The sequence below is a fragment of the Lissotriton vulgaris genome, chromosome 6, assembly GCF_964263255.1.
Source record: "Lissotriton vulgaris chromosome 6, aLisVul1.2, whole genome shotgun sequence".
Lineage (NCBI taxonomy): Eukaryota > Metazoa > Chordata > Amphibia > Caudata > Salamandridae > Lissotriton > Lissotriton vulgaris.
The window spans coordinates 700,768,262-700,782,912 of record NC_141694.1 but is presented as its reverse complement, the minus strand read 5'-3'; the positions used below and the strand labels follow the sequence as shown (position 1 = coordinate 700,782,912).

Below are 14,651 nucleotides of genomic sequence, written 5' to 3'. Positions count from 1 at the left end.
ATTTTACACCCAGAAAAATGTAGTAAAGCTCCCACCCCACGTATAACAGACACTTGCAGCCTGTTGTTCATGGACGTTTTTTTTAACCGTAAATGTCGCATTCAAGGTTTATTTTTTCCATCAGTTGGCGCATAATTGCATAAAGTGGTTGGTGCAATCACATTATTTTGGGAATATCACGTGAAACAAGCTGAATCTGAAATTACACTAATTACGCCCTCACAATTTAAATTTCACCTAAGCCATACTGAATCCCCCCACTTCTGTTAGAGTGCCTTTGATCAGCTCGTCCGTATGTACACACCCATGCATCTTCATGCGTACATACACATACATCATGAATCATGATGCAGTGGCCATTTTTGGCTTTTAGTCGCAGTGTGATGACCTATATGCACACATACGTCACCATGTATGCACATACATGCTTCACTATGTATACACACACACGTCATGATGAGGGGGACATTTTGGCCTCCTAAGTTACTCTTTCAAGGTGATGGGTGACCAACTAGAAGTGGTAATAGCAGCTGTCTTTAAGCGAGAGTGTCTTGTGGGAAGTTACACCCTCTTCATTCATTGTTTGGAAAAAAGAGCCAGGCCTATGATCCCGGGGACTCTAGCCTGGAGCAAGGTTGTGTCTAACGCTACTAAAAGAACCAGCAGTCTAAGGCTTTGGCGGCATCTGCAGCCAGGTAGCCATCGCCTGTTACAGAGATCACAACTGCCTCAGTACTTCTATGAGGCCTGAGTGCGACTTGGACATCACCCTGGGTACAATGTTAGGGCCTGGGTGTTAATTGTAGCCCTTTGAAGAATTTGAACAATTCTCTTGTGAAATGCATTATATCCAAATGATATCAGTGGCAAGTGTGGACCCGTCTGGGGGTAAAACAAGCATTGGCAAATCCAATAGGTCTTACCCATGTGAGGGTTATAGCCAGGGCCACTGGAATTATGTGATTCTGCAGCTGCAGCGATTTTCGTATAATTATGTGTTTGCCGCTTTTGCCATGTAATCCACCATCTGCTGCATAATCTGAAAATTTTAAACAAAAAATAGTTTTTCTACTTCAGACGGATCAAAAGTTACAAAAAAATAGTGACTTGGGTTCCTAAGCACTGAAATGCTTTTTGCGAAGTTTGACTGATCATCTTTAAGTTGCTTATTGTTGTATTTGAGTGTTAAATTGTAACTAATAAGATGCACTCTATTCCTAGACACTGTTACCAGGTGTAGAAATTACAAAATTATGAAGTAATACTATCATAAAATGTTCCGCATTATCTGCTTTTTCTTGCTGCATTATTTGTTCAACCCTGCCGCTTAATTTGGTCCTCCTCCACTGTATAATTCCAGTGGCCCTGGCTATAGCCATGTAGTCCAGCAGTGCGGCTGCTGTGCAGCAACGTTAAGTAAAAAAAAAAAAAAACGCTGTGTGACTCGCCCAGCGCTGGTCGCATCATAGTGCTTTTTATCCCCAGTGGGGGTGGACAACAGGGACAACAGAAGGCACATGGGAGGGAAGGGGCAACACTAAGAACAGAAGGAAGGGTGGGTGGGAACGGGCAATGGGACAGGTAAAACAAAACAAAACTGTTCTGACAGTCCCAATGCTGGCTGCGTCAGTGTTTTTTAGATCTTGCCTGGGAGTTGGGAGGAGGAAGAAGCAACACGAAGAATAAATAAAAATAGTGCCTTGATCAGCTGAATGACAGCAATTAAGCGTAGTCAGTCTGTGTTTGGTCCGTGCTCCAGCCAATGAAGAGGCGGGGAGGCCTGCACACGCTGCCCGATTACAAAGCAGCAAATAGAAGTGACAAAGAAGCCAACAAATGGTAAGCAGTGGGTGGACGGCAAGCCCTTTGTTGCACACAATGCAACTAGGGCATGCGTTGTTGCAGGCGAGACACAACATTTATTTAAATCTGGAAGCTCTGTCTAGTTACAGGCAGATCTTTCCCTATGGGAGAGGTGTGGGCAGCGGCCAGGGCAGCTGACTCTGGAGTCCAGGGCTCATGGTTAGATCCCCTGCGCCAGCGGCAGCTCAGCTATGCACCATGTGACTCTGAGCAATAGCTCAACTATTTTGTTGTAAGAACGCTGAGAAATGAGCACATTTGGGGTTTCATTATTTAGAGCCTTATGGAGAGTACAGCATTCCATAGGGCCGCCGTACTCTTAGTGGCGGTTCGACCAGTGCCACAATGCAGGCCCGCCCGCAGTATTACGATTGGGGCAGTCGTACCGCCACAGGACAGTTGCGTCCGTTGAAGATCCAAGATCCTGCAGCGGTTACACAGCAGTTAGGAGCAAGGATTTACTGGAGGTGCTGCTGCTGCACAGCCAAGCGTATTCTGGGTTGCCCTCTCAGTCATTTTCATGATGATGAGCCTGCCCAGAAAGGGATGGCGGAGAGGCAACTAAGGGGGCCCTGATAGGGCTTCAGTGCCACTCCTGGGGGTGCATGCACGAGGGCCCATGTTCTGCCCCCCCTGGAATTGCACCCCTGTTCCTGCACAGTGTGCCATGCATGCCACACTGTTCCTGCACAGAGTGGCATGCATGCCACACAGTGCAGGAACTTGCTGCAGGCGCTGGCACAGCGGCGGGCTGCATGTTAGGCTCTCCTATGAGCCTAACAACCCACCGATGTGAGACCACCACAGCCCCACCTGCCCGACCAGGATGGAACTCCTAATCAGGCGGGCAGGCGCACCACAGCTTTGGCGGTCCTCCAGTAGACGTTGCGGTGGCGGCACCTCTGGAGGGCTGCCAAAGTTGTAAGTAGTCCTTAATATTTATCAGATTTATTAAATGCCATTCATGACGCCACACTCTGGACTCCCCCGCGCCATTCCCAACTCCTAGAAATGAAGACGTATCCAAGTGAAGGGACAGAGCAGGCTATTGTGAAGTGTTTGGCTACTGTTGACGTCAAAGCTTTCAAATCATACAGTTTGGGGAGCTTACGCCCTCCAGAAAGGGTTTTAAGAATTTGTCAGTGCTTAAAAAAATTCACAGCTTTTAATGTATGTGTGTGTGTGTGTGTATATATGTGTGTATATATATATATATATATAAGTATAAACATTTTAAAAGCATAGTTGTGTCAATTGGTCTCGGGCCATTTCAAAACCCTGGCATGTCATATCTCTCGTGACCCCGAATGTGTTACAGATCTAGACTTGCTCGTAGTGCATCAGTCTATTCCCGTTTCCTAGTTTTGGTTAAAACGTCAAATTTAAGTTTGGAGTGCTCTATTTGCTTAGTAACACCTGTCCTCCTTTTTAGTAAAAAATCGACACGGTTTTGGAAGCGCAGTCAAAAGAGATATGTTTTTTTGGCGTGAGAAGACTTGTGTTTTGGAAGTACTGTGACCCTTGAGTGACCCTCGACTTGGAAGAGTCCCCTTGTTTGCGAGACCTGCATTAAAGTCACACATGTACAGTTTTACCCTGTGAGTGTTAGCAGGAAACATTTTTCCACCCTAGGGGAATTCTGTTGACAAGACATTCAGAGTGAATTGTATTTATCCTGATATAATTTGTAAGTTGCCTTTTATATCAACATTTTGTTGCAATTTTTTTTTCTATAGTTCATTCGCAGTCTGTGTGGGAAAAAATGAATGTTATGTAGCGAATGCATTAACTTGTCGAGAAGGGGAAGGCAGTGTCAAAAGTCAGGAAGCTGCTTTCAAAGTATAATAAGGTAATACAGGAAAACGGTGCATCGGGCTTGGCCTGTCTTTCTCTCTTCGTTTTCCACCTCGCCCATGGTGCTTTTGCCCTAAGGTCGCTCCTCTAGCCACATCAGAGTCAGTTGTCCTCTCTTAACCCGGAAGTGTTGCATCATTTTTGTGATGCGACAAACTACGCCTCGGTTACGGGTTTATGGGTCACTACGCCGAGTAGGTGAAGGTCACTTCTATGGAATTTCGCCCCTCAGCGATGGTTGATGTGCCACTGCCTGGGAGATGGAGTGAAGGAAGGAAGGAAGGAAGGGAGATTAGATTCCTTCCTAGTGGGTAAGCGCCCATGGCATGAGGGTGAGGACAACAAGGGCTGATTACATGTACGCTGTCTGTGTGTGAGTGTTTACCCAACTTTCCACGGTGCTGTGGTACTCTTGATCATTATTCGCTTCTGTAACTTTGGATTTTGTAAATGAACTTTTATGTGTGGGACACCGCCATTTTGTGAATGGGTTTTGGAAGTTGTAAGAAGGTGGTTGCTGGATCAGCGCAGCCCATTGGATGCTGTTGAACTTTTATTGTACCACATTATGTCGCGCCACAGGTAAACCAACAAACCTGTAGTGGATGCAGTTCTGTACACGTAGCACCAGCGACTGATGGGTACCACACAGAGAGGAGTGAAAGGCAAATGGGAGACATAAACAAATTCTACCTAGAACACCTATACAAGTGCTGTTGTGGTTCTGATGGACCGATGTTTTTCACCCGTAAACTCATGTCCAGGTGAAATTCCGAGATTAAAATGAGGACTAGAAAGTGGAATTGGTTCCACATTTAAATGTACTAATTTTGAACCCCATAAAGTTTATTTTGTTTAGGTTGCTGGTGGTTAATTCATTTTCTTTTTCTATTTTCCCCTTTTCTCTTGCTTTTCTTTCTTCTCTTTTCCTTCCTTCCAAGTTCAAAACATTTTTTAAAATGCTTTTGGGTTTAAAAAAGAATGTTTTACCCTTCAATTCAAGCATTTTGCTCCAAGTTTATATATTTATATTTTATTAAATGATCTTATTTTTCTCTTTTGTAAAATTGTAAAGTTTGATGTTCTATTTTCTTGCATATTTATAATGCTTGGATTACTTATAATGTTTCTTATCCTTTGCAATGATTTTTTGATTCTCTTAATAAAGCATTACTAAACAGAAAGTGGAATTGGAGTCAGAATTACCCTTTCCCCAGTCATTTCTGACTTCTATTGGTGTCCTTTAGGTCTTACTTCCATTATCCAGTAAGTCTGTGGCTACTCCCCAGAGCTAACAGAACCCCTGGTAGATAAGGCTCTGGTGGGGAGTGGTCCGGATTCTACAACGGGTTAATTGAAATTTAACTCCTAGTGAGGAAAAATGGGTTACACATGGGCTTACTTTCTTTAGCCTACCCTTCCAACTTTCCAGCCAGATATGTCGGTGCGAGAGCAGCTGTTGGCAGCGGAGAGGGCAGGAAACATGGGATGTGTAATGACGGGTTTCAGCCAGATGCCATGGAGATTAAATTAACATTTATCATAAAGTCACTAAGGGGTGGAAAGGCAAGGCTTCATCTGGGCCGTATTTAACCATAGAGATTAAGGACCACCCAAGGGGCACATCTGTGTGGGGCATCCTCCACACATCCTTCCACTTTCTTTGCACCACCTTGAGGTTGTGGTCCAGGGTTATCCGATAGCCAAAACGGAAATACCTCTACACACTCCAGTTTTTTTTTTAAGGTGATGGTTAGCACTGTGATCAATTTAAGTTGGATAAATACACATGGCCATTTATTAAATATGTGAGACGACCTAAGCGTACTATGTTGTTTTTTAGACTGGTCAAAAATACAATATTTAGTACCATGGATTTACAATTTGTTTTAGTTATGATTATTTTGTGTCTGCCTGTTAATACTTTTTCATGTGTGATGCACAGTTTTAAGTTTATTCTTTTGTCTTCCCACAGAACTCAATCAGGCACAACCTGTCACTTCACAGCAGGTTCATCAGGGTGCAGAATGACAGCACTGGGAAAAGCTCATGGTGGATGATCAACCCTGAAGGAGGAAAAGGTGGGAAAGCTCCACGGAGACGCGCCGTTTCAATGGACAATAGCAACAAGTACACCAAGAGCCGAGGAAGAGCTGCAAAGAAAAAGGCAGCCAGCCAAGCGTCTCAGGAGGCTTCAGAGGACAGCCCTTCCCAGCTCTCCAAGTGGCCGGGCAGCCCCACCTCCCGCAGCAGCGATGAGTTAGAAGCATGGACAGATTTCCGCTCACGTACAAACTCTAATGCCAGTACGATAAGTGGGCGTTTGTCTCCTATACTGGCCACAACTGAGCTAGACGAGGTACAGGATGATGACTCGCCACTGTCCCCTATGTTATACGGCAGCCCAGGAAGCCTGTCCCCCTCCAAACCTAGCACTGTTGAGCTGCCTAGGTTGACCGACATGGCAGGGACAATGAACTTGAATGATGGTCTGTCTGAGAACCTCATGGGCGACCTCTTGGACAATATCACCCTCACCTCTTCCCAGCAGTCGCCTCCAAGTGGCCTCATGCAGCGAAGCTCTAGCTTTACTTATGGCTCCAAAGCTGCTGGCCTCAGTTCCACCGCTGCTAGCTTCAACGCTACAATGTTTGGAGCATCTGCCCTGACGACTCTGCGTCAGTCTCCCATGCAAACCATCCAAGAGAACAAGCAAGCTACTTTTTCTTCCATGAATCTTTATGGCAATCCAAACATGCAGGATATGCTAGCTACAGACTCGCTTAGCCACAGCGATGTCCTGATGACACAGTCTGACCCGCTTATGTCCCAAGCCAGCACGGCCCTGTCTGCTCAAAATGCACGGAGGAACATCATGCTACGGAATGACCCGATGATGTCATTTGCTGCTCAGTCCAACCAAGAAAACTTGATTATTCAGAACTTGCTACAACACCAGCATCCCTCACAGAATTCCTCACTTGGTGGCAGCCGTGTCCTGTCCAATTCCTTAGGCAGCATTGGCTTGCACGATTCCGGCAGCCTAGACTCTCCGAAGCACCAGCAACAGTCGCCTGTCAATCCGTCTATGCAAACACTTTCCGACTCTGTCTCTGGCTCTTTGTACTCCACAAGCGTGAACCTTCCAATTCTGGGCCACGAAAAGTTCCCAACTGACCTAGACCTGGATATTTTCAGTGGGAGCTTAGAATGTGACATGGAATCCATCATCCGCAATGAACTGATGGACGCCGATGGGCTGGATTTTAACTTTGATTCCCTCATCTCAGCTCAGAATGTGGTTTCGTTGAATGTGGGAAGCTTCACGGGTGCTAAGCAAACGTCATCACAGAGTTGGGTGCCGGGCTGAAGAATCATCGGAAAGGGTCTCATGGGCAAAGCAGGTCAGTGGCTATTATTATTTCCTTCAATTTTCTGTAAAATTGTTTCTAGGATAACAGGCTGTACGAGTGGTTCAAAATGTCATATTCTGATATGTTTCTAATTTAATACACTGACACTTCTTCAGAGCAAAGTACAGTAGGGTGATAGAGGAATTCTAGAAATAAGGTGCTATAAGGGATTAACTACTACTTTACAACATGGAAATCAGTTCCAGGATGTGAAGGGCTGCCTCTGACACACTTTTATACCATTCCAGACCTCGGTCCTAAATAACCCGGATTTTGTTATCCTGTGGAATTTTGTCATGGTGAAATGCTTTAAAGAGTGCTGATGGGCATGTGTTGCATAGAATGATTGCCTTCTACATAAATACAGTTAAACCATCATGATGACAGGGACAGTTTGCTTCCGAAATGATTATGCTCTTAAACCGACAGAACTCCTGTTCAAACGAGACCAAACCTAGTTCCCAGTGTGCTATAACAGGATTGCGCTGCCCACAGAACATCAGAGGTCTCCAATTTGCTCACCACATATTGTTGTGCCCTTACTGGTCAACCACGTTACCTGTTCTTAGCTGGGTACCTCAGCTATATAGTGTAAGGTGTAATCTTGAATTTTGCTCCATTATCCACCAAAGCCAAAATGTTATTACCAAAGCCACTGGAATTATGCAAATCGATAGATTCCCCCCTCCCCCCTCATAATTATAGATTCACTGCATTTGTCACGCGATCCATCATCTGCTGCCTCATATGCAGATTTTAACAAACATTTTTTTGTTTCCAGCTCAAAAGGATCAAAAGTTACTCAAAAAGTGGCAAGTCAGTGCGCAGTTCAGAGCCCTTTGCAAAGATTAATTGGTCATCTTTCAGCTGCTCATTTCTGTATTTGGTTGTTAAACTGGTACTAAAGAGGCAACATATTTGCCCAGACAGCACCATGGTGAAAAAAGACAAAATAATGAAGTAACAATATCAAACAATTGCCACATTAGGCTGCATAATGTGCCTTTCCTTGCTGCATAATTTAGGCAACCCTTCCGCAGAATTTGGAGCTCCTCTTATTAAATAATTTCAGTGGCCCTTGTTCTAACCTAATGCAGGGCCAATGACTACAGAATACCATTGCCCATACATTCATGTGCAAAAAGACAATCCAAGTCTACATACAGGAGACGTTTTTACTGCAATTTGCGCATAGCATAGATCCATGGAAGGCCTCACGGCACCCTAACTATACCACTGTGAGCGGGTGTACTTTATTTCCATTAAATGGGCGGAATGTAATCCACATAAGGTGAAGATCATTACTTCTGACTATCGGGCATATTTTGTCACCCCATCAAGACAAGATCTCCAGAGTAGTGAACCGACTGGGAAAGAGAAGCAAAATGATCATAGTTGAGGAAGTGACATGATACATTAAATGAAAAACAAGCATTGGCAATGCCAGTAGTTCTGTTTTTAAAAGAATGTTGTATGGTAATGTGAAGTATTACAAGTAGGCAGTGTGGAATGGATATGTATTTATGCAGAAGCAAAGAACTATAGAATTATATTGTTGTATGTTAAATGCCAGGTGACCGTTGCACTGTCAAAAGCTAGCCCCAAAAATTCATGTAGGTTAATAACTGCCCTCCTTCCATCTGGGCTGCTGACAGAGAAAACACCATAAATTATCTAGTTATCTAAGACAATTTAATAGCATATGTGTGCCCTTGAAAATGTTCAAGCTCAGGCAGCTGGATAAATAAATTGATCACAGCTGTGTGGAGAGCAACAAACACTTTTTTGTGGAAGCACACAAATTCTGCCCAATCAAAATATGTACTCCTGGCACTCAACATGTGGGTGGAGCCAAAGACTCTCCTGATGTTATTGTGTAACTATCTGGCGAGGGCTGCGCTCTTCCAGCCAGATAATAAAAAGAATAGTGTGGGAAAACTTGCTGCTTTCAACTTTGTTACTGACCCGTTTGATCACCTAAGGTCCCTAAAAACGGGAGAGTATTGTATGTGAAGGTACAACCATTATATCCACTTCAATTGTTTTACCTGTAGTTTTGGCCCTCCTCAAGAAGTATACAGCTCAAAGGCATAATGCTTTTTTACTGGAAGGAATTGTGAAAGTTGTTAACGGCAAATTTTAGTGTGGCATGTGTTGTGTATATTCTGAAGCCTAACTTGAATTGTATTGTGTTCGTAATAACTTTTCAAGAATGACACATGTGCACTGCACCTCATGTGTTGATAGTTTACATAATTATGAAATGTGTAGAATTTTTGGTTTCTTACAATACAGGGAGGTCATAGATGAACTTGATCAAATATTAGACTTAAAGGAATTTGGATCAGACATATTTGGAAAACATGTATATCACTCACACAAGTGTTGTACTGTTTGTCCCCCTGTAGAAAGACCTGAACATTTCCTGTTCATTTGGAAAAGGCTTAGTGTAGAATTTGAGACACATAGATGAGAATACATTTTCACACAATTCACTTCTCTTCTTCAGGCAATATGGAACATGACATAAGTGATCTCAATGCATTCCACGCACATTGTGCTCCTTCTGTTCTTGCATGTCTGGATGGATCTTCCCCATGAGTGCTGCCAGAAATATCAAAATTACATTAATGACAAATTTACATGAACTTAGTTAAATGAGCTACATCAAGGCCCGCAACCATGGGCTGTTAGTGCCATATTTATATTGCAGCGTTGGCCCCATTGATGATTCAGCTGCCCAGCACTTCGTGGGCAGCTGCCACGTTTAGGCCCCTGACTTTTGGACACAGGGCGTCCTAGCCCCAACAAGGCCAGTTGGCCCAGGGACTGCCACAAGTGGTGGCTTATGTAAGTTTTGCGCGATGTGATGTGGTGCTAGGAAATGTAATGCATTTAATATGATTACGCACCTTGATCTTACACCTCTGAATGTTTTTAGGCATCATGTGTTTTTGCGCTATTGAGTTGTGGTCTGGCACCTCTGAATGTTCTTATGCATCAGGTGTCTTCCTTGTTTATGCATCATGTGTTTTTCCTTCCTTACACCTCTGAATGTTTTAGGCATCATGTGTTTTCTCCGGTACCTCTGAATGTGTTTTAATGCATCATGTGCCTTGTTCTTACACCGCTGAATGTATGTTTTATGCATCATGTGTTTTCCTTCCCTGCACCTCTGAATGTTTGTGATGCATCATGTGTAATGTGTTCTTGCTTATACCCCTAATTGTATTGTGATACTTAGGTGGTTGTTCTTTCTAGTACAGGTGGTCCTCGTGAGGTCCTGGTTCCCTGCGTGACATTCTCCTAAGGTGGTTAGGGTTGCATAGGTGGTACTTACCTGTTACCAGTAGTTACTGGTTGTGATTTATAACTGTTATTTTGTGCTATACTTATTCCAAGTTCTAGAAGTGCTATTTCTACTAAGTGCTGATTCTGACAGTGGCCCACGTGGCCCTGTCCTTGTGTAAATAATCCCTTGTGAATATTGCCCGTGCCAGTTGGCACAATGTACATGTGTGATTTCTATCTGATGTGTTTTGACAATACAGAAGTTATTTTATATAACCTTGTGTGAAGTTCCTTTTGTGGTGTGCCTAGGATGTTGTTGCTGTTGTGTGCGTGCGCAAATGCTTTACACATTGCCTCCGGGAAAAGCCTGTCTGCTCGTGCCAAGCTACCAAGGGGGTGAGCAGGGGTTATCTTGGCCTGTGACTCCCTTGCCCTGACTAGAATGGTGGTTTCTGCCTAGCTTTGGCGTCGGCCTTAGCCAACCAGAAATAGCCAGTTCTAACTGGAGGTTGTAATGTTGGTCCTATAATTTCATCTCACTCTTTCCATTTATTTTTTGCGGTGTCCCCTAGCCCCTGTAGCATGCCCTGGAGCAGACAGTGGGGATGCAATGAGAGCTTGCTGACCTGCCCTCTTTGGCCAGAAAGTGAAATCTCATGCCAGAATGAAAACCATCAACATATAAAGTTAGTTATCAATATTTTGCATCCACTTCTTCCATTAGCATGTCACTAAACACTTTCTTAAATTGGCGATCTCTCTGTAGGATTCTAGGATTTTCAGTGAATGGCTGTGCCTTTGTTCGAGTTCTAGCTTAGTAATGGCTTCCATTAGCCCTTTGCTGTGGGGAACCTCATGGAGTCATTTATGCTGTCCTTACCAGTGTAACTGTGCAAGTTGAGTGCCATGTGAAACTGCCAGACCTGGCAGTGGCTGAAGGAAGTGCACTGAATCTGCCATGTATCACATTCGCCACTGTGGCTTCTCCTGCAGTGATAAAGTAGAGGACTAGGTGGCCCCCCTCCTGAACTCCATGGCCAGAAACACGTGCTACCCTCTGCTTTATTCCGAACGTTGGAAGAAGCAGCAGCAGATGAGAGGTGAGGTGAAGAAAACTTCACACACCAGCCCAGTGGGGTGAATGTGTGGCTGGAGCCTCTGCTGGGTTTTGGGAATCCCTCCTCCGAGTGTGTTTGAGGAAGAGTGATAGCTTGACACTCCCAGGTTTCACTAGTATAGTGAAGATTTTTCATAAGATTCATTTTGGCCTCAAGTCTGAGCATATAGTCCTATCCCACTTGTGTGCTGAGAGTGACTTTTTCTACTCTCCAGTGCCACCTGAAAAGAAGCATAAAAGAGTGATTGGACGCATTTGAGGACCTATACGAAGAACTTTAAGGCAGCTGGCTTACAGGGCAGACCTTTTCTACTGGCAAATCGCTCTCCTCTCATCTGGAGAATCAGCGGAATCACACTTTCTTTGCAGGGCCTGCCTTCAAACATCACAAGTCCATCATGCAAGCAAGACATAGTGTGGCTTATGAAGAACATGTGCAGGCTTGGAGCCCACTATTGGTTGGCTTTCAAGTCACTCATTTTCCAGCTTCTTATTCTTGTCCTATCTTGTTTTCATCCCTTCCATTGAACATTGCCTCTTTAAAATCTGTTCTGATTGGGTCACATCTCTGCTTTTGCTGTTTTGCTTTTCAAGCTCAATTGTTTATGTTGTTAAGCACTCCATGATGATGCTTGTGTTTCGAGCTGTATCCCTTGGGTACTCCTCTGCACTCCATATTGCTCGGTCACCCATGTGCTTCTGCCTGCCCACTCGCTGTTTTATTTTCTTTGTAGTTACCAATCAAACTCAGGTTGGTACGTAAAAAAAAAAAAAAAACGAACTTGCATCATTGTGTGTGGTGCATGCACCTATAGTATGACACAAGTGGCCACATCGTAGGGTTTTTATTGATTTTAAAACTTTAGCAATGCTGCACATGATCAGGAATGAGGTGCATTGTGGCTCAAAATCATTCTCCAAGCCAGTAGGTCACAAAGGTGAGATTTATTGGCCATGCCAGTGCTTTCTTCCCTTGCTGTCATTTAGTCCAGAACCAGCCTACAACCATGTTTCTTAGTATCGCACCTGATACAACTACCCAGATGTTGATATCAACCCTCTAGAAGGCCCTGGGCCACTCTATAACAAGGACGATTGAAGCAAAATGGTGACCGGCATTTGAGCACGTGTCAGATGCACACATCAGTCTGTGCCGGTGTGAAAGAAACATTGGACAGTCAAGACTTTAGAGGTTGGCTTTGACCTTGGCCATAGCATTCTCCAGACATTGGTAGCGACCCATTTCAAGAGGTGTTTTCTTATGCCATAGTTTATACTTCTCCCAGGTCCTATTCTGGAAAAAAACACAAAATGGAGATTTAGTTAAATTTCAAGTGGGAAAAGAATATGCATTAAAAACATAATTTAAGGGAGTATGGCATATAACGTGTCCCTATCTTGTACTCTTCCTTTTTGCTTGACTTAGTGCATAAATGCAGTTACAAGACATCCCTTCAGTCCACCCGACACCAGAACTTTACCTACTTGTAGGACACATTGTAAACCTACACTCATCCAGTCAAGTACGAGAGGCTCTGTAGAGCTCAATTAAGGTTGAGGCATTATATAAATACTACTACTATGATACAACATTTGCCCTCTTACTGTAATCTGACGATGCTGCTGCTCCTTTTTGTTGGCTTGCTGGTGCTTCGTGGCTAAAAAGTGGCTTTGTAATACAAACCTCATTTTGATTATCAGGTCATTTTACTATTTACATTGTGAATGTGCTGCATTCATATGCTTTGGGCAGTGCCTAACCTCTTCCACCAGGCAAGCAATCCACAATCTTGATAAGATCCGAAATTGTAACATCCCACTCAGTCAATGATTGTGTAACTCCAGAGGCTTGACAAAACCGCTAGTTACAAGAAACCCAGTTGTTTTAGGCGACACAAACTCAGCAGTGGGAGAATGCCAGGATCCCTATATGATCTACATTTCAGCTATTTGTGGTAATAGAAATCTTACAATTTCCCTACAGCATTTGGTCCAAACTCCTGATTCCGTTTTTTACATACAAATAGAATCTGGCCACTCTTGTGCTTTACTCTTATTAACGACAATCCTAGTTGGATTAGCTTTTCTTCAGTAGGTAACAGCAAGACCCTACAGCTTTTGCAACATGTACATTAAAGTTCAGGAGAAAGTAAAAAGCTTCAGTAAGATCAGGCACTATTGCAAAAGCTGGCCAGAGAACATCACTAATGGGCCATACATAACTAAACGAGTGTTCATGAACAACCGGATTGGGGAATTTCCCCAGAAACAAAGAACTTTTTTGCTGAGCTACAAAATTGAAAGTTCTCTTCGTAGTTAATGCTGTGTCATAGCCATGCTGGCCAGAAGTTATCAAACGTAATTCTTTGTGTCCTATTTAGAGAAGGATACCCAGGGCAGAAGTACAAATATTCTTATGTTTCTGTGTACCCGTGCGACAATCTCTCCCCACAAAATGATCTTCATGTTTTATTCTTTTGTGGTTTTTACTATCAGGAAAGACATACTTTTATTGTACCGATTTGTAAGCATTACAATTTAAAATTTTGTTGTGTAGCATTGATTTTCCTCAAATCCTTGCAGAACTCTTTTGTGTGTTTTTCCCTAGCATCATTTTTATGGGCATGCTTGAAAAAGAGGAAGCAGGCTGGCTCAATTAGGACTGCCTCTTACACTTTTACTGTATGTAGCATATATAGATGAAATTAATTTTATGATAAATTGGATGATAGCACCTTTTTAATTATCAGGACTCATGATATTTTTTTATCTGTTTTTTTTAATAAATTGTGGTTGTAAGTACTTTTATGATCTTATGTGTAAGATCGAATAAAGGATTTGAATTGAATTGAGTCTCAAGCCAATGGATTGAAGGACGCCAACAAAAACTCGTCTGAATTAATGGCATATCAAAAACTTTGGAAGATTTAATAATCAGTAATGCAAACATTTTGTGTTCTCTCGTTGATCACAGAAGATCAGGAAAGACCACATTGGTACTGCTATATTATTCCCAGTAAGTTCTGTAAAACTCAAAGGCCCCTCTGCAATACAAATATGCACATATGACATAATGATGTTGTTGTCGCTTAATTTGTCCAGTGCTTAATATG

General features: G+C 43.2%; 1 protein-coding gene across 1 annotated transcript in view; it reads left to right on the top strand.

The window, feature by feature from the left end:
* The window catches only part of FOXO3 (forkhead box O3), a 283,818-nt gene that overhangs the window by 173,271 nt on the left and 95,896 nt on the right, over window positions 1-14,651 (top strand). Inside the window, exon 2 of the mRNA XM_086926681.1 lies at window positions 5,693-7,121. Coding sequence (XP_086782807.1) covers window positions 5,693-7,087 — 1,395 coding nt within the window. The 3' untranslated portion in view covers window positions 7,088-7,121. The remainder of the gene's footprint in view (window positions 1-5,692; window positions 7,122-14,651) is intronic.